This window comes from Bos indicus, chromosome 13, assembly GCF_029378745.1.
Source record: "Bos indicus isolate NIAB-ARS_2022 breed Sahiwal x Tharparkar chromosome 13, NIAB-ARS_B.indTharparkar_mat_pri_1.0, whole genome shotgun sequence".
Classification (NCBI taxonomy): Eukaryota; Metazoa; Chordata; class Mammalia; order Artiodactyla; family Bovidae; genus Bos; species Bos indicus.
This window is the reverse complement of record NC_091772.1, coordinates 6,941,848-6,964,324: the sequence shown is the minus strand read 5'-3', so window position 1 is coordinate 6,964,324 and position 22,477 is coordinate 6,941,848. Positions and strand designations below refer to the sequence as shown.

Genomic DNA, 22,477 nt, shown 5'->3' with positions numbered 1-22,477 from the left:
AGAGATTTATATTTACTTTACCAAAAAATATGGGAAAGGTATTTCTGGCAGTCAGACTAAAACTCCAATACTTTGGCCCCCTGATGTGAACAGCTGACTTATTGGAAAAGACCCTGATGCTGGGAAAGATGGAAGGCAGAAGGAGAAGGGGGCAGCAGAGGATGAGATGGTTAGAAAGCATCACTAGCTCAATGGACATGAATCTGAGTAAACTCTGGGAGATAGTGAAGGACAGAGGAGCCTGGCGGGCTGCAGTCCATGGGGTCGCCAAGGGTTGGACACAATGACTGAACAACAACAAAGATTTCTGGCAAAACATAGGTGATTTAAAAAAAAAAAAGCATGACAGGTTTTGAATAGTTTGTATTTTTGACAATGAGTGTGTAATGTACATGTATACATAATATACACACATGTGTATATGCGTATGTGCATGTGTATATGGGGACACAGGGAGGAGGGAGAGGAGGAGAGGTCTACATATGGAGAGAAAACTTCTGAAATGAATGGAACTATTTTAAAAATTGCAGCTTATATTTTTACAGTAGATTTATTGCCTAATGTCTGTCAGATACACACTAGCCAAACAGAACCGTGTGTTACATCAGTTTGTATTGGTTTAAATTTCGTGAACTTAAGAGCTTTTGATTAAAATATACATACTATTACATATGAAATAGATAACCAGCAAGAACCTACTGTGTGGAAATTATAGAACAGTTTTTTGTAATTATTCAGCAAAGGAAATGAAACAGAACCCTCAATAGTTCCTAGGTAGAGAATCTAAATTCCTGTCTTATGTGAATAATTCGTATGACAAAGGGGAATTATTTTTATTTTCTTCATTTCCTTTCAAGATTAGACAGTCCTGTGTTTCTTTAGTTTCTGCCAAATCTCATGACTGAAGTTACTAAATAGATTACGCATAGAAATCATTTCATCCATCAATGAATTATTTTCCAACATAACTACTTCTTTAGTGGTGCATATGGGCATCTTAGTGCTACTAAGACAAGAAGGATATTTAGTACTGCCTTTGCTCAACCGTTCTTGGTTTCTTTGGATTTCTAGGGTGTGGGGAGCATCTCGTGCGCACCATACTAGCCAGAGAATGTTCACACGCTCTCCAAGCTGAAGATGCCCACCAGGCTTTGCTGGAGACTATGCAAAACAAGTTCATCAGTAAGTATAATGTCAAAAAAATATAATTTCCTTCTAAATAGAGATTGTTTTGCTGAGCTGTAAGCTTCATGAGTCAGGTATCATGTTTGTATTGCTAGACCAAAGTCCAGGGCCTAGCATGGACTTAGACACTCAATTCACATTGGTGTGAAAATAAATTCCATCAAAATAGCTACTACTATATAAAATTTACCATCTAACCAATAGAACACCCAAGCTGTGAAACGTTGTCCAAGATTAGAATGATATACAATAGAATAAAATTCTATTAAAACAAAATTCAAAGGACTACCTCCTTTAAATCTTTTCTGTGATGCAACTTGACTCTTTTTATAGTTGTCTAGGGTTGAGTTGAAATCCAGCCTGGCTCCATTTGCCGTTGTGAAGCTACGTCTGGTTGGAAGAAGGGATGCCTTTGTCTAATCTGTGGAAAGATTTTCTGTAGCCTACCAATTTCCCTATAGATATCTGTTATTTTGTTTAAAACTATTTGACTCTGGATTTTCCCATCTTTTTAACATTGAACTTACCTCTATGAAAGGCTTATGAAATTGTATAAGAAATATTAACCATACTTCTTCTATGCTTTATATAAAATGTTAAAAATAAGTTAGAGTAAGAAGCCATAACGCATAAACTAGGGAAAGACTATCACAGGGTTTAATCTGGAGGGCATCTCCAAGTAGAGAATCAAGAGGATAATACGAGGTGCAAATTATATGGTGAGGACAATACAGACAGGTGTCTAGGGAAAAAAATCACCCTAAAAGGACTCACTGATGGCAGACTCCTAGAACTGGCCCAGGAAGCCAGAAAAAGAGGGGAAGACAGGACTGTGGGCACAGAGACAGAGATATGACAGTGGGGTTGGCATGGCGGGGGCTCGGCACCTACATAACTCTTAGGTAGAGCAAGTGTTCCCGATGGGCAGCAGGGCTGCATCAGCCAGGGATCAGGGCTTTTCCCCCCAGTATTCCCACAGTGTCCAGGTGTCTAGTCACACCCCTTCCCCAACCCTACCTTTAGGGTGCTGGTGTGGGTCTGGCTAGCAAGGGTTGCCCTGATCTATCTTGTCAGAATTTAGGCTTTACCTACTCAAAACACTTTTCATCTCAAAGCGATCTCTGCTTAGAATTTATGAAAGTCCATTCAAAGGACCACATATAAGCATGCAACTGATGGGCTAGATAGGGGGTTCCAGGGATGGGGATAAAACTGAATTACTTCCTCAGATTTATATGCATGGTCGCTCAGCCCTTAGTAAGTATCATGCCCTTTTAGGGAAGATTTTAGCATAGAGAGAGAAAGAAAAACAGATTATAGGCAAAAAAGAACTGGATTTATCTGAAGGAAGAAGAGAGTGAATAACTATAGAAAAGTTTCAATATGAAGAGATTCTGTAACAGGTGCTTTCTTCCAGTCATATGACCTGAGGTTATGAAAACGTAAATAATGGTATGAACTACATGCATACTGGTAAGAATCATCTGATAACAAATTGTGAGCTGAGGAATGTGTTGGGAACGGCCTTTGAGGTCTGCCTTATTTTTCAGAAAAAGGTTGATGGCATTCATGTTACTCCATCCTCAAATGTATCAGCATCAGACTCCTCTTTTTGTTCTTTTGCCTTAAGTTACCATCATGGAATGCTGGGTTGAAAGAAAACCAAATTCTTGGCCTTAACAACGTATATAATTTATGTAATTTGCTGTTAGTTGTCCAGCTATACCAGCTGCGTTCTCAGAACAATGGGAAGGAGTGCTGAGAGGTGAACAGTCAGCACTTAGGAGAAGTTCACATCCTGGAAACCCTGTGGTTATGGCACATGTCCATTTCCTCCCTGTTGAGAGTGACCTGAAGCGCTTTTCTGCATCCGAAACCACAGATTCACTAGCTAGTTGTCCATCTCCAGGTCTGAGCTCCCCTCCTTTCTCTTCTGATACTTTGTTACCCTCGCCTTTTGTATAACTTTTGAAACTACTCAGAGTTAGGTTGCAGTACTCTGTTTTCCCCACTCCATCCCATGACCTCATGCATATTGAACCCCGTCTGAAAAATTCCAGACTCTCGGAAAGGAGTAAGAGACTTTAGAGCTCAGTTTATCACCTGTGCTCACTAAATCGTTGAAGCAACCTATTTTACAAGAGTCCAGTGACTTGCCCAAACTCAGCCGGTTAGTCAGTGGGTGTTGGTTTTGCAAGATCATGCTGCCCCTTCCTTTTATAAGTAAAACATAATGTGGAATAGCGAAGACTATTCTGAGAGTTAGGACAGCTGGGTTCTGCTCTTAACTGTGTGTCTGACTCACTGGATCTAACAAGTTACTTAAGTTCTGTTTTGTTTTCTTTAGGAGAAAAAAAAAAGTTAAACAAGAGACAATTTCTAAATTCCTCCACCATGCTAAATTTTATGAATTCTCTACTAGATTACACTTGTAAATATGAGGTGTAATCATATTTTAATATGAATTTTAATCAGTTTATTTGGAGTTGGAAATGGGATTGGAAAATAAAAAATTTCTGGGACCACTTGAGAATTTTCAAGAAGCATAGATGATATTTACAAAATGTTATAACAAAGTAAATTGATTTTACTAGAAGCCTGGATGAGAAGCAAGGGGGTCAGGTTCTTTACTATTTTATGAAATTAGTTGTTTGTTTTAAAAAAGTCTCTTTGTCCTTAGTTTCCTCATGTGTAAAAGAGGGGTCTAGCTCAATGGTCCCCAAAGTCCTTCCTAGGTCCAAAATTCTGTTCGGTTCCTGGTTTGTTCACCAGCCAACCTAAAATGTGTGTGTGAAAGTCAATTTAGTCTTTACTTGAAACTATAAATTGAAACCATTATAGGTGGGTTGCAAGTTTCTGTCTAAGGTGATTTGGTCAAAATCCTCTCTAGTGATGTTTGTGACAAGCTTGACACCACTTGGTTTTGTGGAAAGGCATCGTGATACTCTTCCTTTCTTGCTTCCTTTGTTTTCTCTTAAAAAAAAAATTCACAAATAATATATCTGGAGATTCTCATGACAGTATATACATATGAATATTTTATATGATGCTCAGGACACATTTATCTAAGCCCCTGGTAGTTCTTCAGCTACAGTTCAGATCTTCCTACCCAGGCACTGGTTCCCGTGGCCCTTTCTGCTCATGGGGCTGCCCCCATCCGTGGTGCTTTCTGTGTGACTGTTTATTCAGTTGCAGAGGCAATTGTTTATCGTGTGACCTCACTCTTCTGATGGACCTAAGAAGAGCTGTTGGTTTTTCAGTTTGTTCCGCTTTTTACTTGTTAGTGTAGAGTGATCACCTCTAAGCTCTGTATATATTGCACCAGAAACTGGACATCTCCTCCATACTCTTTTCCCAGTGCTTGTTATCACATTAAAAAAATTTTTTTTCCCTAAAATCATGGATTAAAAAAATGGTTTCCAGTTTTAATTTATCTCTTTTCTGATGAGTACATTTTCAAATATTACTTGGCCTTTTGTGTGTCTATGAATTATCTGCTCACAACTTTAGACCACTTTTCTGTTGTACTGTTTGGATGATTTTCTTTCAGTTGACATTTAAACTTTTATTAATGGTAAAATTGCCTTAAATAAAATATTCTAAAATGACACAGTAATAATCATCTGTGCAGAATTTTAAAATAACCCTGTCTTTTTGAGTAGTGGTATGTTTGATATCTGTGACCTTCCACAATAATAAGGGATTTTTTAAAAAGTAATTTTACGCTATGATTAAATAATGTGTTTTTATGTATTTTTTCTAAAGTAGTCAGTAACTCATTAAAAGATTCCCCACCCCCCTTTTTTTGCAATGTGAAACCTCTGAAATTATTTTAAATGTAGGGTTCTTTGAAAATTGATTTTTGATAAATAAAACTTTACTGTGATAGAATGAATAGAGTAAAATTGAAAGACATTTTGAAGATTAAAATGTTTTTGTTTCCACTTACGTTACCTTTAATGCAAAGACCAGAGCTTTGGTTTGACTTAATATAGGAAGCATAAAAGAGAGTAACCAATTTGTGCCATTTTTCAAAAAACCACTGTTTGTATAACATACAAAACCCATAAAAAAAAGGTACTGTAAAAATAGTGCCTTAATAATACTTCATACTAACCAGTTGATTATAGACTGAATGCTTAGTTAAGTAGGGAAAAGAAATAAATAGATTTCCTTTTTAGTTGTGCTTTTTAAATTATACACACACACACACACACACACACACAGTCTCTTACAATGTTTGGATGTGACTTTTCCTATTCATGGTTGTTTTTGAACAAACTTGGTTTTATGAATTGTTCTTTTTTCATGCAAACTCCGGCTGAACATGTGGTATGTGAACTTCAGGGTGGCATTATAACTTCCTGCCCAGTTCTCTACAAGTAATGTCATAAGTGAAGTGAAAGTCCCTCAGCTGTGTCCAACTCTTTGCAACCCCGTGGATTATACAGTTCATGAAATTCTCCACGCCAGAATACTGGAGTGGGTAGCCTTTCCTTTCTCCAGGGGATCTTCCCAACCTAAGGATCAAACCCAGGTCTCCTGCATTGCAGGCGGATTCTTTACCAGCTGAGCCACCAGGGAAGCCCAAGGATACTGGAGTGGGTAGCCTATCCCTTCTCCAGGGGATCTTCCTGACCCAGGAATCAAACGGGGATCTCCTGCATTGCAAGTGGATTCTTTACCAACTGAGCTATCAGGGAAGCCCTAAGTAATGTCATAGTACATTTTTTAGTTGGTTTGGCTCTCTACTAAATATGATCATTGATGAAATGTTATCTGTAAGAATCAAATTTCTGTATGAATTTCTAAGCTAAATTGTTGATATCATCAAAATACAGACTAGGTGACTATTACTGAAAAATTCTATGTGGTGTATAGTATTATGATTTTTTTTTAAAGAAGGGGTTTTGCTCTGTGTTCCTTTATGTCATTCCTTGGGGGAATGTGCTTACACTCTTTCTGACGTCATAGGTTTGCTGTCACCCTATGATGATGCCAGAATGCCATCAATAACTGGGTTTGTAGGGAGTCCACTTCTGTGATTTTCTGCCAACTTGGGAAATTATATTTGATATATATTTTCTTTTAATGACCAGCTTCTTAGGTAAAACCCTGATAATTTGTAAGCATTAGGTTTCATAGGAGGAGCAAAAGTATATTGTCATTATACATTGGAACTTCTTATCTGAAGTCATATATGATATTTCATGAGTTTTGTTATAATTTAGAAAACCATAAAGTATATACTGGTCTCTTTACCAGTGCATCTTTGGATTCTTACAAGACTTTTCTCCATATTCTTCATGCATGTTTCTTCTTTTCAAGCCCTAAATTCTTCTTCCTCAGAGAACTTATTTTTTGAAATCTATTAAAAAAGATGTTTTTCCTTCATTGTCATAAACATTGTGATATATATAGCCTGTTGTACTCTCATGTCCAAATTGTAAAATAAAACAATAAATTAGGCATCCCTAAAGCATTCTATTCAGTTCAGTTCAGTTGCTCAGTCATGTCCGACTCTTTGCGGCCCCATGAATCGCAGCACACCAGGCCTCTCTGTCCATCACCAGTTCCTGGAGTTCACTCAAACTCACATCCATCGAGTTGGTGATGCCATCCAGCCATCTCATCCTCTGTCGTCCCCTTTTCCTCCTGTCCCCAATCCCTCCCAGCATCAGAGTCTTTTCCAATGAGTCAACTCTTTGCATGAGGTGGCCAAAGTACTGGAGTTTCAGCTTTAGCATCATTCCTTCCAAAGAAATCCCAGGGCTGATCTCCTTCAGAATGGACTGGTTGGATCTCCTTGCAGTCCAAGGGACTCTCAAGAGCCTTCTCCAACACCACAGTTCAAAAGCATCAATTCTTTGGTGCTCAACTTTCTTCATAGTCCAACTCTCACATCCATACATGACCACAGGAAAAACCATAGCCTTGACTAGACGGACCTTTGTTGGCAAAGTGATGTCTCTGCTTTTGAATATGCTATCTAGGTTGGTCATAACTCTCCTTCCAAGGAGTAAGCGTCTTTGAATTTCATGGCTGCAATCACCATCTGCAGTGATTTTGGAGCCCCCCAAAATAAAGTCTGACACTGTTTCCACTGTTTCCCCATCTATTTGCCATAAAGTGATGGGACCAGATGCCATGATCTTTGTTTCCTGAATGCATTATTTACCACTAATTGTTGGGCCCTAGGTTTTTATACTGCAGAATTTTGGACATATTTTTGTTTAATAAATATTCATTGAAAGCCATGAATATACTTTGCTGGCTGCTTTGAAAACTGTGAAACATTCACAGATAAATACAACAGATCAGCCTTACTGTCAAGGAACTTGCATTCTATGAGGAGAAAAAAGTCAAATATACAGTAAATAAAATGTAAGATGCAGTTTAAATGTGAAATGTAGGTTTCATACTAAAGTAGAGGAAATATAGGGACTTTATTCCTTGCAATTTTGTCAAATGGAGATCCTAGAAATTTTGACTGCAAATAATCTAATAATGTTGGACAAAATATTAATGACAAAATCACACTTTCAAATGAATGGGTTAGAATCTTTGTTTAAGATATTCCTAGTTACATGAAGCTTCCAGAGGCTTGACAGAAGTAAATGAAAATCCTTCCTAAAGAAGTGCTCTTTCCATTCAGGTCTCAAAGAAGTGCTCAACTGTGAATTCAAAATAAGAGCTAAAATTAAAATGAAACACACATGATGGAGAGTTACAATGAGAGAAAGTATGTCAACAAAAACTTTAACCAGACCACCAAAGACTTTAGATATTAGAGCCACTAGGTAGAGAATATGAAATAAGTAAAAATTTTAGACATTGCTGTTTTTCAATAGATACAGTCATTTTTAGAAACATATTTATCAGTCTTATAAAAAGTGGAACATGTGTGTGTCCCACAACCCAGAAATTCTAGTCCTATATTCACATGCCCGGGGTGACACACACAGCAATATGTACAGGATTGTTTTTTTCTTAATAGCAGGAAATGGAAACCACTCCAATGTCCATCAACAGGAGAATGCTGTGTGGCAGTGAAAATGAATGGATCTCAGAGAACACACATCCTTATGAAAGAACCTTAAAATCATAATACTAAGTTAAAAATGCAGTTTGCCAAGGACTGCAGTCAGTGTTGCCACCATGAATATAACTTTGCAAAACCAGACACTATTAAGACATGCATGCATGGTAAAACTATGTACGAGAGCAAGAAGTTATGGAAAAATAATTCAGGATGGTGGTTTCCTTTGGGAGAGAAGACCTGGGGAGTCTAAACAGTATTAATAATGTTGGATTTTTCTAGTTGTTTGGTAGATCAATCAACATTTGTTCTATTTCATGTGTTCTGTTAATATGCTACATGTATCTTTTTATGTTTTACGAAAAACTTCATAATTAAACCCTTAATATGTTAAGTAGGAAAAGCAGAGTTCAGAAGAAGCAGAGGAAGAGGTGTCATATCTAGTAGATCTAGGGGAATGTCATGAATGAGGTTCCTTCAGGAGGGAGATTCTTGGACTGGGTTTGTGAACAGCAACTAATCTAACTTAACAAGTGGACAGAGTATATTAGGGAGAGTGGTGTAATGATAAATGAAAAAGAACACCCCCAAATTAGACTTACTGTATTGGAGAGAGCCACATAGGGCTTTGGCAATGGAGTGCAATGGTAGGACATGGGATGGATCGGAGGAGGGAGGCCCTGTAGGTGAAACTGCTAATGTGAAGGCTGTGGCAAGTAGAGAAGCAGAACTCGAGTGGACAGAAAGGAGAATCAGGAGCCAGAGACTCTCAGCGAGAGGATCCTTGAGATTCTTGATGGATGACTGAATGGGACAAATGCAGTGAAAGAACCATCGAAGTAACTAGAGTTTTGATTCTCTTGGGCCTGGACTTACAAGGGCAACAAGACATGATAAGAATGTCATGCATGGAACATTGAACACATGGAGAGAATGGGGTTGATTTGGACTGTTGTATTGGCATAGAGGTGTTTGTAGACAAGACAGTCAGTTGGATATCTGGGCCTGGAGCTTGAGAGGGAAGTTGAGACTCTGGACTTGCCCTTGGAATTTATGGAATTCATGGCATCTTTCACAGAATGGATGATCCAGCTGAGGAGGCCAGATGTGCTTGTATGTCCTTTCCTCAAAGAGGTCTTTCCTAACCACCCTGCCTACAATTTTAACTTCTCTTACTGTGGTTTGTGTTTCTTCTTGACACTTACTTTATCCTGTACTTTATTATTATTGTCTCTCCTAAGCATGGCACAAACTCTGAGAGCAGAGATTTTGACTGTTATTCTACCCCACACGCCCTGCAGTGTGGTATCCTCAGCAGCCAGAAGAGTGTCTAGCAAAGAGAACATCTGTGGAATGAATTAAGGAGAGGGTGAAGACCTTTAAGGTGTCTGCCTTCAGAATGGGTGGAAAGACTGACCTGTGAGGAGACAGGAAAGAGAGGGAGAAAAGATATGACGAGGAGGACACTCATCTTGAAGCCAGAGACATTGAATTTTTTGAGATAACCAAGGAGTTTCCATGTGTTTAGAGATATAAAGGAATATCAAGAAAAAGCTGGTAGGCCAAGTCAGTAGCGGGGTATGAGTCAACTTTCAAGCATGTGCAGTGGCAGGGTAAGAAGAGAACGTCTCTCAACAGCTGGGAGAGAAAGAGGACCAGAAATGATGGTCTTCCAGCCAAGGTCTTTGGTGATAAGCTGGATGGTTGAGAGTTCAGTAGATGAGACGTCTACAACTTTGCATTTCAACTGTGCACCAGTAGCACACAAACTTACTGAAGATTGATACTTTGCCTTTCATCTTTTTTCTTCTTTAACTAGAGTGTATCTCATGGAAGATCAGCAAGCTGCAAAATCAGTCAGATTGTTCTTCCCAAGTGACCGTAGATACATATACAGAATATTTTAAAGTGTATTGTCATTTTACAAATCAGGATAAATTTAAGTGAGTGGGTGGATAGGGACAAAAGGAAAATAGAAGAAAGATAGCAAGTGACTACAAGGTTGACAGTCACTTTAGAAATGAATGTGGTTTTCTCAGGGCCTTCAGGAATGTTCTTTAGGAAGCTGATGGCAGAATTGAAAGAGGCTTAAGAAGTAATCATATATCTCACTTAAAACAAGACGCAGAAAGCTTGTGCTGTCAGGCTGTGAGGAGGGAGAATAGGAAGAGTGATTGGTTAGATTATACTTAGTGGAATTGTTGAAAGTTGTAAGAATTTGACACATAATTTTCTTTCTTTGGCTAGAGCGGGTGGTTAAAATTCCCATTTATTGACCCAGGTAATCATCATTTGAAAATAAATAGTTCATCTGCTTATTAAATTGAAATTAGCACAATTTCCAAGAAGCCCAGAGAGTGCTTCCTGTGGTGTGGCTGAAGTGCTGCTCCTGAAGGGGAGTCTTAGAGAAAGCTGGGTTGTCCTGTCCTGGGGAACTCAGTCATTTTCCTCTTCTTCCTCTCCTGTTACAAATAAGAAAAAAAGAAAAACTTGTGATTGTATTAAATTACTAACAATTGAACAGCAGCAGATTAGCAAAATTAGCTTATTGGAATGAGTGGAAGTGGGTATCTGGCAACAGAGCTGTGACTTTGCTGGGCTTTGTGCATTCACAACCCAAGCTGGTTTTGTCCCTGTGGCCTAGGTTTCCTGTTTACACAAGAGCTCTAGCCTTCTCTTAGAGCCTGGAAATCCCATGTGTTTTGGACACTTGGTGCTTTTTAAATAGCAGAGGATGATGATGTCAACAATAGTAAATGTGTTCTTACTCAAGCCTTTTGGGAAACAAAGAAAAGACCATTTAAATTTCCTACCAAATTTTGATAACTGGAAATAATTTGGTAATAGTATTTGGTTAGAAAGCAAGTAATAAGCACAGTACTGAAAAAGGAAAAGAGCAAAACAGCTCTGTAAACAGTGTCATGTTACTCTAAAAAAAAAAACCTACCAGTTTTGTTGCTGGTATATTTGTTTTCAAAGTTGGCCAGATTTAGGCACCGTGGACTTGATTATAAAGGTGGGTGCCATCACAGAATTGGGAGCTGCTGAGCATTCACAATAGGTACTTTATTTTGAATTTTTGTTAAAAGATGTTTATGAAGTATTAGGATTTAATTAAAACCACTCAAAGAATGTATTTCATCCCATGCTGAAGAAAAAAAAAAGAAAGAAAAATAAAGATCTTTGTTTCCATACTAGAGTTTTCTTTTCTTCCAAAGGGTACTGATTAGGTGATCAAAAAAGGGTTTTGTCTGTTCCTTTCGCTGTGAGCATGTGGAGAAAAGCCACTAATATTAATAGTTACAGTAAACTTGGAGCACATAATTATAATGTTGCAAGAAGGAAAGGAAAGTTCAGTCATACGAAGCTGAAGGCTGAGTTGTACATATAACTGACTGATTAGTTTGAATAGGGCTTAAGTTACATTTGGTGGATGTGGGTAAAATAAGGAAATCCATAATTATTATAATATTTATAATAGATTTTAGAGTTGTTTATGGTTGTGAAGTCGCTTCTCCTCATCGTAACCTAATTTTTCTTTAAAAGCCATTAGATATTTGAGAGTAACCATGATTTTTGAGCCTGTGGAAACCACATATTTGTGAAGACCGAAGTACATGTAAACAACATTATTCTGAACCTCCTGCGAGTGTGGTGAAGCCCAGTCCATTCATTAGCATTAATTGTGGGCGGTTCACACTGACAGCTTCTCAAACAGTCCATCTGAGGCTCAATGACACTGATGACTTTCTGGTATTTATCTCACTTCTGGGTTGATTTTTCAGTTTCAGGTGAGGTTAAGCTCAGATTATGGGCTTCTCTGGTGGCTCAGCAGTAAAGAATCCACCTGTCAGTGCAGGAGATTTTGATCCCCGAATCAGGAAGATCCCTGGAGAAGGAAATGGCAACCCACTCCAGTATTCTTGCCTGGAAAATCTCATGGACAGAGGGGCCTGGCAGGCTACAGTTCATGGAATTGCGAAAGAGTCGGATACAACTTAGTGACTGAACCACAACAACAAAGCCCTTGTTGGTCTCCTCATTTGCAAATGTTTTCTCCCAGTCTGTAGGTTGTCTTTTTGTTTTGTTTATGGTTTCCTTTTCTGTGAAAAAGCTGATAAATTTGAATAGGTTCCATTGGTTTACTTTTGGTTTTATTTCTACTGGCTTGGGAGACTGACCTAAGACAACATTGGTACAATTTATGTCAGAAAATGTTTTGCCTATGTTCTCTTCTAGGAGTTTCATCTCTTTACTTATGTTTTTAACCCATTTTGAGTTCATTTTTATGTATGATGTGAGGGTGTGTTCTGGCTTCATCGGTTTACATGTGTCTATCCAGCTTTCCCAACGTCACTTCCTAAAGAGATTTTGTCTTTTCTCCATTGTATTGATGCATTTTTGCCTCCTTTGTCCTAGATTAATTGACCATAGGTGTAGGGATTTATTTCTGAGCTCTTTGTTCTGTCCCATTGATCCATAGGTCTGCTTTTGTGCCAGTACCACCCTGTTTTGGTTACTATAGCTTTGTAATATTATCTGAAGGCTGGAAAGTTTATGCCTCCAGCTTTACTTTTTCTCCCTGGCAATTCTGGTTTTATGGTTCCATATAAATTTTAAAGTTTAGGATTATTTGCTCTAGTTCTGTTAAAAGAGACACAATAAGAATATTGTGGTTAAGGAAGAAGATATCCTTGTTCTTAGGAGGTATCTTCTGAGTATTTAAGAAGAAGAGTTATAATGTTTGACACATTTCAATGGCTCAGATAAAAGTATTTGTGAATGTAATGCTTTTGCACTGAAGGCTAATGGTGACTCTGTAGGATAATTGACTTTCTTTGTAGGAAAGCTTATGATAAAAAAAGTAACAAATCTTTGAGACTTAAGTTATATCTGAACTGTTTACTATTTAGCAAAACTGAGGGAACAAAACTGGTTTGTAGATCCTGAGAAATTAATTAAAATTGTAACGTAGTTCGCTAAATAATTGAAAATTTATATTTAAGGAGAAATATACAGGAAGTAAATATTTTTAAGTTTTGGATGTGCATTTATTTGACAGGAGGATTAAATTTTAATAGGAAGCATATAAACATAAATATATAACTACTTGGTTAATGCTTCACTTTTGGAATTGTGAAAAGCCCTCAGTATTTCTAGTTTTCAGCTTATGCTTCAAATCTAAAATGCATTATATTGTCACATTTTAAAATATTCTTAAGGCAGGCAGTAAAAAATATAAACTGTCAGGGGTCACACTGTATTCATCGCTTCTACAGACTAACTTTTGCACCCTGTCCAAGTACACACTCAGAGTGGCACGCACTGTGAGCTGGATTGTCCTGTAGTCGTTCTCAACGTCCTTTGCCCTCCCATGCCTCTACTACTTAGACTATAAAAACTATTTACATTTTGAGACTCCCTTGGTTATTGTATGGCTGAGAGGCCATACAATATGCATCAAACCGACAAGATACAAGCAAGTGTCTGCTTGAAGTTTTCTGGGTGAGCTTTTTGTCTTCTTGATAAAGGGGACTGCCATCAGCTCTTTTCCTTTCTTCCCTTCCTGAATGTGAATGTAATACGTGGAGTAAGAGCAACCATATTGTAGCCATGAGGAAATGGGAGACTCATAGAAATCATGGCCCTGACACTGTACAGCTGTTGCTGCGTATGTGAAAGCACTTTGCTCTAGACTGCCTGTTTGGTGGGAAAAGTAACCCCAGGTTGCTGAAGTCACAGCAGGTCTGGGTTTCCATCGGTCGCTGCACTTTGTGTCTTTTGTGGCGGGAAGAATCTACTCTGAGGGGAGCAGTGCAAGAGGAAGACTACTGAAGTGAAAGGGAAGTTCAAGTCTCTGGTCTGTTTTAGGATCTTTGATGATTCATTTTCTCTCTTTAAAAGTTACTTATAGTGGCTTAACCAAGGACTTATCTTCCCTCTTTAAAAGCCACTTAGCATGACTTACCAGGAGATTAATTTTTCCTCTCCTAATAAGACATCCAGAGAACCTGTGCGCCAGCCCCACATTCCTCCACATTCCTGGCCCTCTCCTCTGGCTCTGCCACCCATATCGTGTGGCTCTTCCCATTCCCCGAGGTCACAGCAAAAGTACTGTGCCACCTGTGAATCACTTTTTCTTTTTAGAAAGTTTTTCTTTTCAAGTTGAAGTATAGTTAATTTATAATGTTGTGTTAGTTTCAAGTGTACAGCAAAGTGATTCAGTTATACATTCTTTTTCAGATTCTTTTGCTTATAGGTTGTTATAAGATACTGAGTATATTTCCCAGTGTATATATGTTAGCCCCAAACTCCTAATTTATCTCTTCTTCTTCCCCACTCCCTTGTATCCTCTTTGGTACACACAAACTTGTTTCCCATGTCTGTGATTCTATTTCTCTTTTATGAATAAGTTCATTTGTATCATTTTTTTAAGATTTCACATGTGAGTGATGTCATATGATATTTGTCTTTTGCTGTCTGACTTACTATACTCAGTATGACAAACTCTAGGTCTGTCTGTGTTGCTGCAAGTGGCATTATTTTGTTCTTTTTTCAGGCTGAGTAGTACTCCACTGTATGCATGCACCGCATCTTTATCCATTCATCTGTCCATGGACATCTACGTTATTTCCATGTCTTGGATGTTTTGAATAGGGCCAGTGTGAACTTTGGAGTGCATGTATCTTTTCAGATTAGAATTTTCTCCATATAAATGTCCAGGAGTGGGACTGCAGGATCATATGATAACTGAAACCTTTTTAAAGGACTTTTCCTGAAAGGGCCTCCCACTCAATTCTTTTTGGGTCTTCTTGATCAGAACTGTGTCCTCTGGTCACTTTTAGCTGCAGAGAGACTGAGAAATTTCTGAGCTGTCCCTTCAATAAAATTGGACTCATTTTAGTTGGAAAGAAAGAATGGATACTACGTATACATCTCCTGTCGGCCACAGGGGTTGGATTAAATGATTCTTGGTCTAGATGGTCCTTTCTAGCTCTTGTAATTATAAAGTCTGTTTAATAAATTCTTGGAGAATTGGTGATTAAAACTTTAATGCACAGCAGCAGATCTAATAACCTAGATTGGGGTTTGGCAGACTGTGGTCCACAGGTCAAATCTTGCTAGCTACATGATTTTGTAAAGAGAATTTTATTGAAACACAGCCCCATTGATTGTTTTACATACTGTCTATGACTGCTTTTACCTTATACAGCAAAGCTGAGACTGTTTACTGTCTGGCCTTTTATAGAGAAAGTTTGCCAATCCCTGGCCTAGATGATCCAGAAGAGACCTTCCATCTTGGTAGTTACAAAAACATTAATTTATTCATTCAATGACTATTTGAGCATACACCACATTTTAGACATTATACCAGACCCTGGGTGTGTGGCATATAGCAATGAATAAAACAAAATCCATACTGTCATGGAACTTCCATTTTATCAAGTCAGGCGGACAAACAAATAGTTAAAAATATAGTCTATGCTATAGTAATATGAGCTACAGAGACAATGAAGTAGGAAAGGTGGATAGTAAGTACAGGAAAGGAACTTGTGGTTTCTAAAGAGACTTTTGAACAAAAACCCAAAGGTGAGGAACAGAGCTGAGTGGCAAATGAAGGGAAGAACATTCCAGAACGGCAGGTGAAAAGGAGGCCGCAGTATGTCTGGAGAGGTTGAGAGGAGCAGGGTGATCTGAGCAGAGTGAGTGAGGGGAAGAAGGAAGAAGGGCTGGGGATGAGCTCAGAGGTAGCCTGGGCCAGCTTGTTGGGACTTATAAGCCATTGTAAGATGGGAGCCGTGGAGAGTGCTGCGAAGAGGAGCAGCGCGGCTGGACTTGGGTCTAACACGTCATTCTGGCCACAGTGCTGACAGTGAACTGCGGGGGCAGGAGCGGAACACGGGAGACCAGTGGGTCTATGAGGCTGGACTGAGTAATAACAGACAGTAGTGGCTTAGACTAGAACGATGCTGGTCAAAGAGAAAGCAGAGGGTGAATGTTGGTAGCTTTCACAGGCAGAGCTAACATGATTTGCTAATCAGTTGATACAGGGTGAGGGATAAAGAGAGTCAAAGATGACTTGGGTTTTGGCCTGGGCAACTGAAGGAATGGAGTTGTTGTTTGTTGATGTGGGGGAAGCCTCCAGGAGGATGAAGTCTTGGGGGAAAGACCAAGAGTTTCAGGTGGTGCTTACGTTGCAGGAAGGGGGATCCCTTCCAGGGCCCCAAAAGGAGTTGTTGCCTAATACTTAGAAATGAATTGTCTGAGGAGACACACTTGCTAACAAAGCAAGAGACTTTAGTGGGAGAAGGTGCCTGGGCAGAGAGTGGGAGGGTGAGGGAACCCAGGAGGACTGCTGTGCCATGTAGCTCACAGTCCCAGGTTTTATGGTGATAGGATTAGTTTCCGGGTTTTCTCTGGCCGGTCACTCTGACTCAGAGTCCTTTGTGGTGGCGCACGCATTGCTCAGCCAAGATGGATTCCAGCGAGGAGGATTCTGGGAGGTCAGTAGGGCACGTGGCATCTCCTTTTGACCTTTCCTGAACTCTTCCCGTTGGTGGTGGCTTATTAGTTCCCTGTTCCTTACTAGGACCTCCTGTTGTAAAATAATTCACACAGATAGTTACTATGGTGCCTGGCCAGGGTGGGCGATTTCAGTCAGTGTGTTTCCTCTAACACTTACTGAACATGCAAGTGGAAGTGTAGATTAGGCAGTTGCATATTTGAATCTCAATTTCGGGGGTGGGGGAGGCATGGACTCAAATAAACATGAGAATCGAGGGTGTGCTGATGACATGTTAAAGTGATGGACAATACCAGATCACCAGAGGAATGAATATGAATCAAAAAGGTACTGAATGGCTCTGGAATATTCCAGAATTAAAGCCAAGAAGATGAAGAGGAGCCAGCAGGGAAATTGAGGAGGCACAGCTGATGCTCTTCCTGGAGAAAGTCTAGTAGTTTGTGAAATCTAAGAACTAAAAACTTTCAAGCAGCAAAGAGTGATCAGCAGGTTAAGTGCTGCTGGCGAGTAGTCAGTAACACGAAGGCTGAGGGATTGATCTTTGACTGTAGCCCCCTGTGAAGGTTGTGGGTAGCCTTGCAAAGAGGGTTTGGGTACTCTGATGGGGATTAAAATCCCAATTTGAGTGGGTAAGGAAAGAGAATGAGAGCAGAGAGGTAGAAGACACTGAGCACGAATCTTTCAAGAAATCTTTCCTTTCTTAAAAGGAAGAAGAGAATGGAGTAACAGCTGTAGAGGAAGGTGGGTTTTGTTTCATTTTGTCTATGTTTTGTTTTTCTATATAGGAGAAATTAAGAGCAAGTGATCTAGGAGAACGATCTAATAGACAGAAGAATGCTGTGTGTGTGTGGAGAGGGCTGACTGTGGAGGGGGTGGTGAATCTCTATTGTGGCGTCCAGGGGCGAGTGAGAAGGAAGGGACCTTGTGAATAGGCAGAGCTGATGACCTTGAAGGAACAACGAGCAGTTCATCTGTGGCCACCAGGAAGGAGTCCATGTGGCCAAATCAAGGGGCTGAGCGAGCTTGCCAAGGCTCTTTCTGGTTGTTACCATGTTTCTTAGGAAATTAGGAAGCCAGGTCAGCTGCAGAGTTAGGATGGAGGACGAGATATTAGAAATTGGAGGAGAAATGAGAAAGTGTAAGTCTGTGCTTGGGAAATGTATGACGATTACAGGGCAGCATGGAAGCCCCAAATTGAGGATAGTGCTCATGAATTTACAGAGAACGCTTGACATGATTATGTGATTCTTCAGCCAAATTCAGCTTATGGTGCAGGCACAGGGTAGGGTTTAATTATGGTTGGCATTTGGTATTGGACATGAGTAAGCCGCAAGAGGAGAAGGCAATGGCACCCCACTCCAGTACTCTTGCCTAGAAAATCCCATGGATGGAGGAGCCTGGAAGGTTGCAGTCCGTGGGGTCGCTGAGGGTTGGACACGACTGAGCGACTTTACTTTCACTTTTCACTTTCATGCATTGGAGAAGGAAATGGCAACCCACTGCAGTGTTCTTGACTGGAGAATCCCAGGGACGGGGGAGCCTGGTGGGCTGCCGTCTGTGGGGTCGCACAGAGTCAGACACGACTGAAGTGACTTAGCAGCAAGCCGCAAGAGCTGGCAGATTCTGTAGGGAATTTGTGATCATGACAGACCACAGATGCTGGCCCACCTAGGAACCAAAGTGGAGATTGAGGGGCCGGGGACAGGTTGAGAGATCACTGGAGTCTGGGAACTAGAGGGTGCGCGCTGGAAAGTCAGGGGTAGTGGTTAGGGACATGCTCGCTTGGCAGTCACAAGGACTAGGGTATGATAGGGAGAGTGGGTGACTGCCATCAAGTGCAGGACAAGATTCTTGGGCGAGAACAGGTCAAGGAATTGAGAGGTCAAGGAGTTGGAGGCATACCCTCCACACCATGAAGTCACTAGGAACCATGGCAGGAGGGATGTCAGAGAAACATTGACGAGGACATCAGTCTTAGAGCAGTGATGGGGAGTGACCTCTAGGGGCCAGTAGATGAACTGCTGCATGGACGAATCTGATGACAGGAAATTCATCCAATTCAGGGTCTGGGGACAGCCTGAAGGAAGAAGGAAGATGACTCCCAACCCCACCTCGCCCGCCTGGACATGGCATGATATTTGATTCTTTTCGTGAAGCTCATTTACATTTGCATCCATTTCAGACCTTGTATTCCCCTAAGAAGTGTAGAAATGCCAGCTGTTTGTCACAATGAAGAGAGGAAGAGAAATGCACTGTTCTCTGAATCCACAAGCGTGAACGTTGTATGTTGGCAAGTCCGTCTGCGCGTCCTCAGATCTGCTTTTCCTTTGCTGAGCTGTGGCATCAACTGACAGGGCCGTGAGACAGCCACGGGGCTCAGGAGTCCTGGGTGGGCACAGCGCGAAGTTCTCCTCTTTGGCCCAGAACTCGATGCGCAAACTTAGCTGTGGAATGAACAGCCTGAATGACTGGTTTTGCCTCCTTTCCTTCGGGGTGCTCACCATCAAAACAACACTGTTCACTCAGCTGTGGGCGTAGGTCGTGCTCTGCTGAAAGCGGCCCTGAGACAGGTGTGCCGCTTTGCAGGGTCTTCGGTTGGCCACTGTGTCCCGCATTCGCCTCTTGGCTGCACAGCTAGATGAAGGCTTTGCACCACCACTGGCCAGGCTGTCTTCAGCTGTCTGTCTTGGTGGAGACGCCTAACTGAAAACGTACAATTGAAACCATCCCTGGAGCCTTTCTGCAAAGTTAGCATTTTGTGGAGTCTCACGGTGGTGCTTCACTCCATTTCCATGTTGTTGGACAATTTTTGAGCAGAGGATCTTTTTCCTGTTTAGTGATGCTCTCCTTCTGAGAGACAGGCCCAGAAGAGACCTTGGTTCTGTGGAATTCCCCCAATTCTTAGAGTGACATTTCCATGTCTATCTCAGCTTATTAACATAACATCTTTATGAAAAGATGAGCATGTATCTGTGCCTCTGGACAAACTTGCTGATCTGTAGATGGAGTTCCCAGTAGCCTTAAGAAAAATATCTCCTCTTTATCCCAGATTATTATTGGCTGTTTATGAAGTGTTGATACTTTTATATATTCATCTATGTATATTTATACAGAAAAATTATATAAAAACCATTTTCTTCATTTTAGTTTAAACCCTTCAACTAAACTCACAATGCGTTTTTTTTTTTCCTTACAAAAGTTCTACTAAAAACTCATTTTTGAACACAAAGCGTTTTTTATTGATTGATAATTTCCTAAACCCAACTTATTATATATACACCATTCTGTTTTTGAAATTTTATTTATCTAGATCGTGCGGTTTCTTGATAGAAACTTATAGAACTCCATCTTAAATTTTTATCCCTCTTCTCGTATGTTAAGGACAAAAATACAAGTTTTCCTTGTGGGTTATGTTGCTCATTTCTTCCTACTAAGTACCTAACTTTTGTTTCTAGCCCTTGTCTCATTACAAAGCTTTAAAATTTTAAAAATCTTATTTTGTTATTTTATTAAAAGTTTTTTTTTTTTTTCTTAAGAGTTTCTTGGGTTTGATGCTCTTCTGCCATCCTTCTATAAATTAAAACAAAAGTGACTGACAGATTAATTTGGTCTTTCAATGCCACTGATGTCATATGAGTTCCATGGAGATACTTTCACAAATAAAAATTAAGGAAAGGAGTTAAGTTTTTTCATTACCTTTGGTTTCTTTCTAGCTGCTCTGTTATGATAAGATCTCACTCTCCAAAAATTGTTTTAAAAGATTAAAAAATTTACAGCTCTCATTTTTGCCTATCAGTCAGCCTTTAGGTCATTTATGGTTTACTTCTGAAGTTCCTTTTTTTGTTTTATTTATTAGACCTCTAGTAAAAGGTTACCCACAGCCCAAGGCTTCTAGGCATGTGTAGACTGTAAAAATTCACAATTAAATCAAACAGGGCAGCTAAAACTCCACACTGAAGGTGAAAAAAAAGTTCAGGGGTTTATTTAGTAAAGAAAGACAAGCTGAGAAATAGATCCTGCCAGCCACTAAGGTTAACATACGGGAGCTGTGCTGAGTGGCGCCAGGGAGGGCGCTCGGAGATGAACAAGACTGTGATGGACGAACCTAGGGCAGGACTCAGAGCCGTGGACCAGGGAAGGAACTTCACAGGAAGCGCTGACTGCGCTGCGCCCAGGATTCCCCGCCAGCTGTCCTCAGGGCACTGCTGTGGATCCTGCGTGATGATGAAGGGACATGTAAATGACCTGATTGGAACGACAGGTCAGGGACAGGGACCCCTGGCACGTGTGCCGGTGCGGTACCTGGGCCCCTCCCGGGAGCAGTGACCTGGATGCTCTCCTTGGCAGACACCCGCCTTCCATCCCCAGTGCCGTTTCCTCCTCTCCGGGTTCTCTGAGCAGCGTGTGCTTGACGTGCTGGGGAGGCTGTGGTCCGTTCAGCTGCCTCTCTGGGCCCGGGGGCAGCGAGGCCATCCAGGGGCCAGGGAGCCTCTGCACGCACAGGGAGGAGCTCTCACCTGGACCACACGGGTGTCCTCCACACATTCCTGCCTCTCCTCCTGACCCTCCCCGAAGCCTGTCTGTGCTCCACAGAGCAGCCTGTTCTGGTTTCTTCTCTAGCCTTTGACGGTCCTCCGCTGCAGAGGGTAAAATGCAGACATGACCTCATGGCCTTGCGATGTGACTCCTGCCTGTCCTCTTGCCTCGGGCCTGCTCACTCACTCTCCTCCCTTGCTCATTAGGCTGCCCTCCTTTGTTTTCTTTCTGTTTTTCTAATTTTCCAGATTCTTTCATACCCTAGGACCTTTGCATACAATGTTTCTTCCTCTCCATTATTCCTCTTTCCTGTCTTTGTGTGCTAAGCCACTTCAGTCCTGTCCTTCTCTTTGAGACTCTATGGACTGTAGCCCACCAGCTTCTCTGTCCGTAGGATTCTCCAGGCAAGAATACTGGAGTGGGTTGCCACACCCTCCTCCAGGGGATCTTCCCAACCCAGGGATGGAACCCATGTCTCTTACATGCACCTCTTATGTCTCCTGCATTGGCAAGCTTTAGCTGATCCCTTTCTCATCAACTTTTAGTCTGAATTAAAATGCCACCTGCTGAGAAAGGCCTGAGCATCAGTCTCCATTCGTCCTCATCAGTCTCCGCCTCACCTCCTCCTCTGTTTCCTCTGTGGCAGCTGTAATATCAGGTGTATATTTCCTTGTTTGACTGCCTCCTGCTATAGCATGTAGCCTTCCTGTGAGCCGGGACCAAGTCAGTCTTGTTTCCCAGTGTACACCCAGCACACGGAACAGGGTCAAGTGCATAACTCACGGGCACATGGTGAACCCTTGTCGACAAACGAAGGTAAAGCAACCGTGGTGTCCACACACCCTTAAAGATGATGGGTCACCTTTTTGTTGTTCCCCCACCTGTTTTTCAGTATGTGTACATGCTAAGTTGCTTCAGTTGTGTCCACCTCTTTGTGACCGCATAGACTAGAGCCTACCAGGCTCCTCTGTCCAGGGGATTCTCCAGGCAAGAATGCTGGAGTGGGTTGCCATTTCCTACTCCAGGGCATCTTCCCGACCCAGGGATGGAACCCATATCTCTTAAGTCTCCTTCGTTGGCAGGTGGGTTCTTTACCACTTAGCATCACCTGGGAAGCCCAGTTTTTCAGTATAGCATTTTTAAATTTTCCTTAAGTCCATTCCCATGTGCAACACTCCCAGCAGAAAAGGAAC

General features: G+C 41.0%; 1 protein-coding gene across 7 annotated transcripts in view; it reads left to right on the top strand.

Moving 5' to 3' along the window:
* TASP1 (taspase 1) overlaps nucleotides 1-22,477 on the top strand; it is a 318,545-nt gene that overhangs the window by 160,272 nt on the left and 135,796 nt on the right. For all 7 annotated transcript variants that reach the window (XM_070800705.1, XM_070800706.1, XM_070800702.1 and 4 more), the window contains one exon: nucleotides 1,072-1,182. In XM_070800705.1, the coding sequence (XP_070656806.1) occupies nucleotides 1,072-1,182 (111 nt within the window). The remainder of the gene's footprint in view (nucleotides 1-1,071; nucleotides 1,183-22,477) is intronic.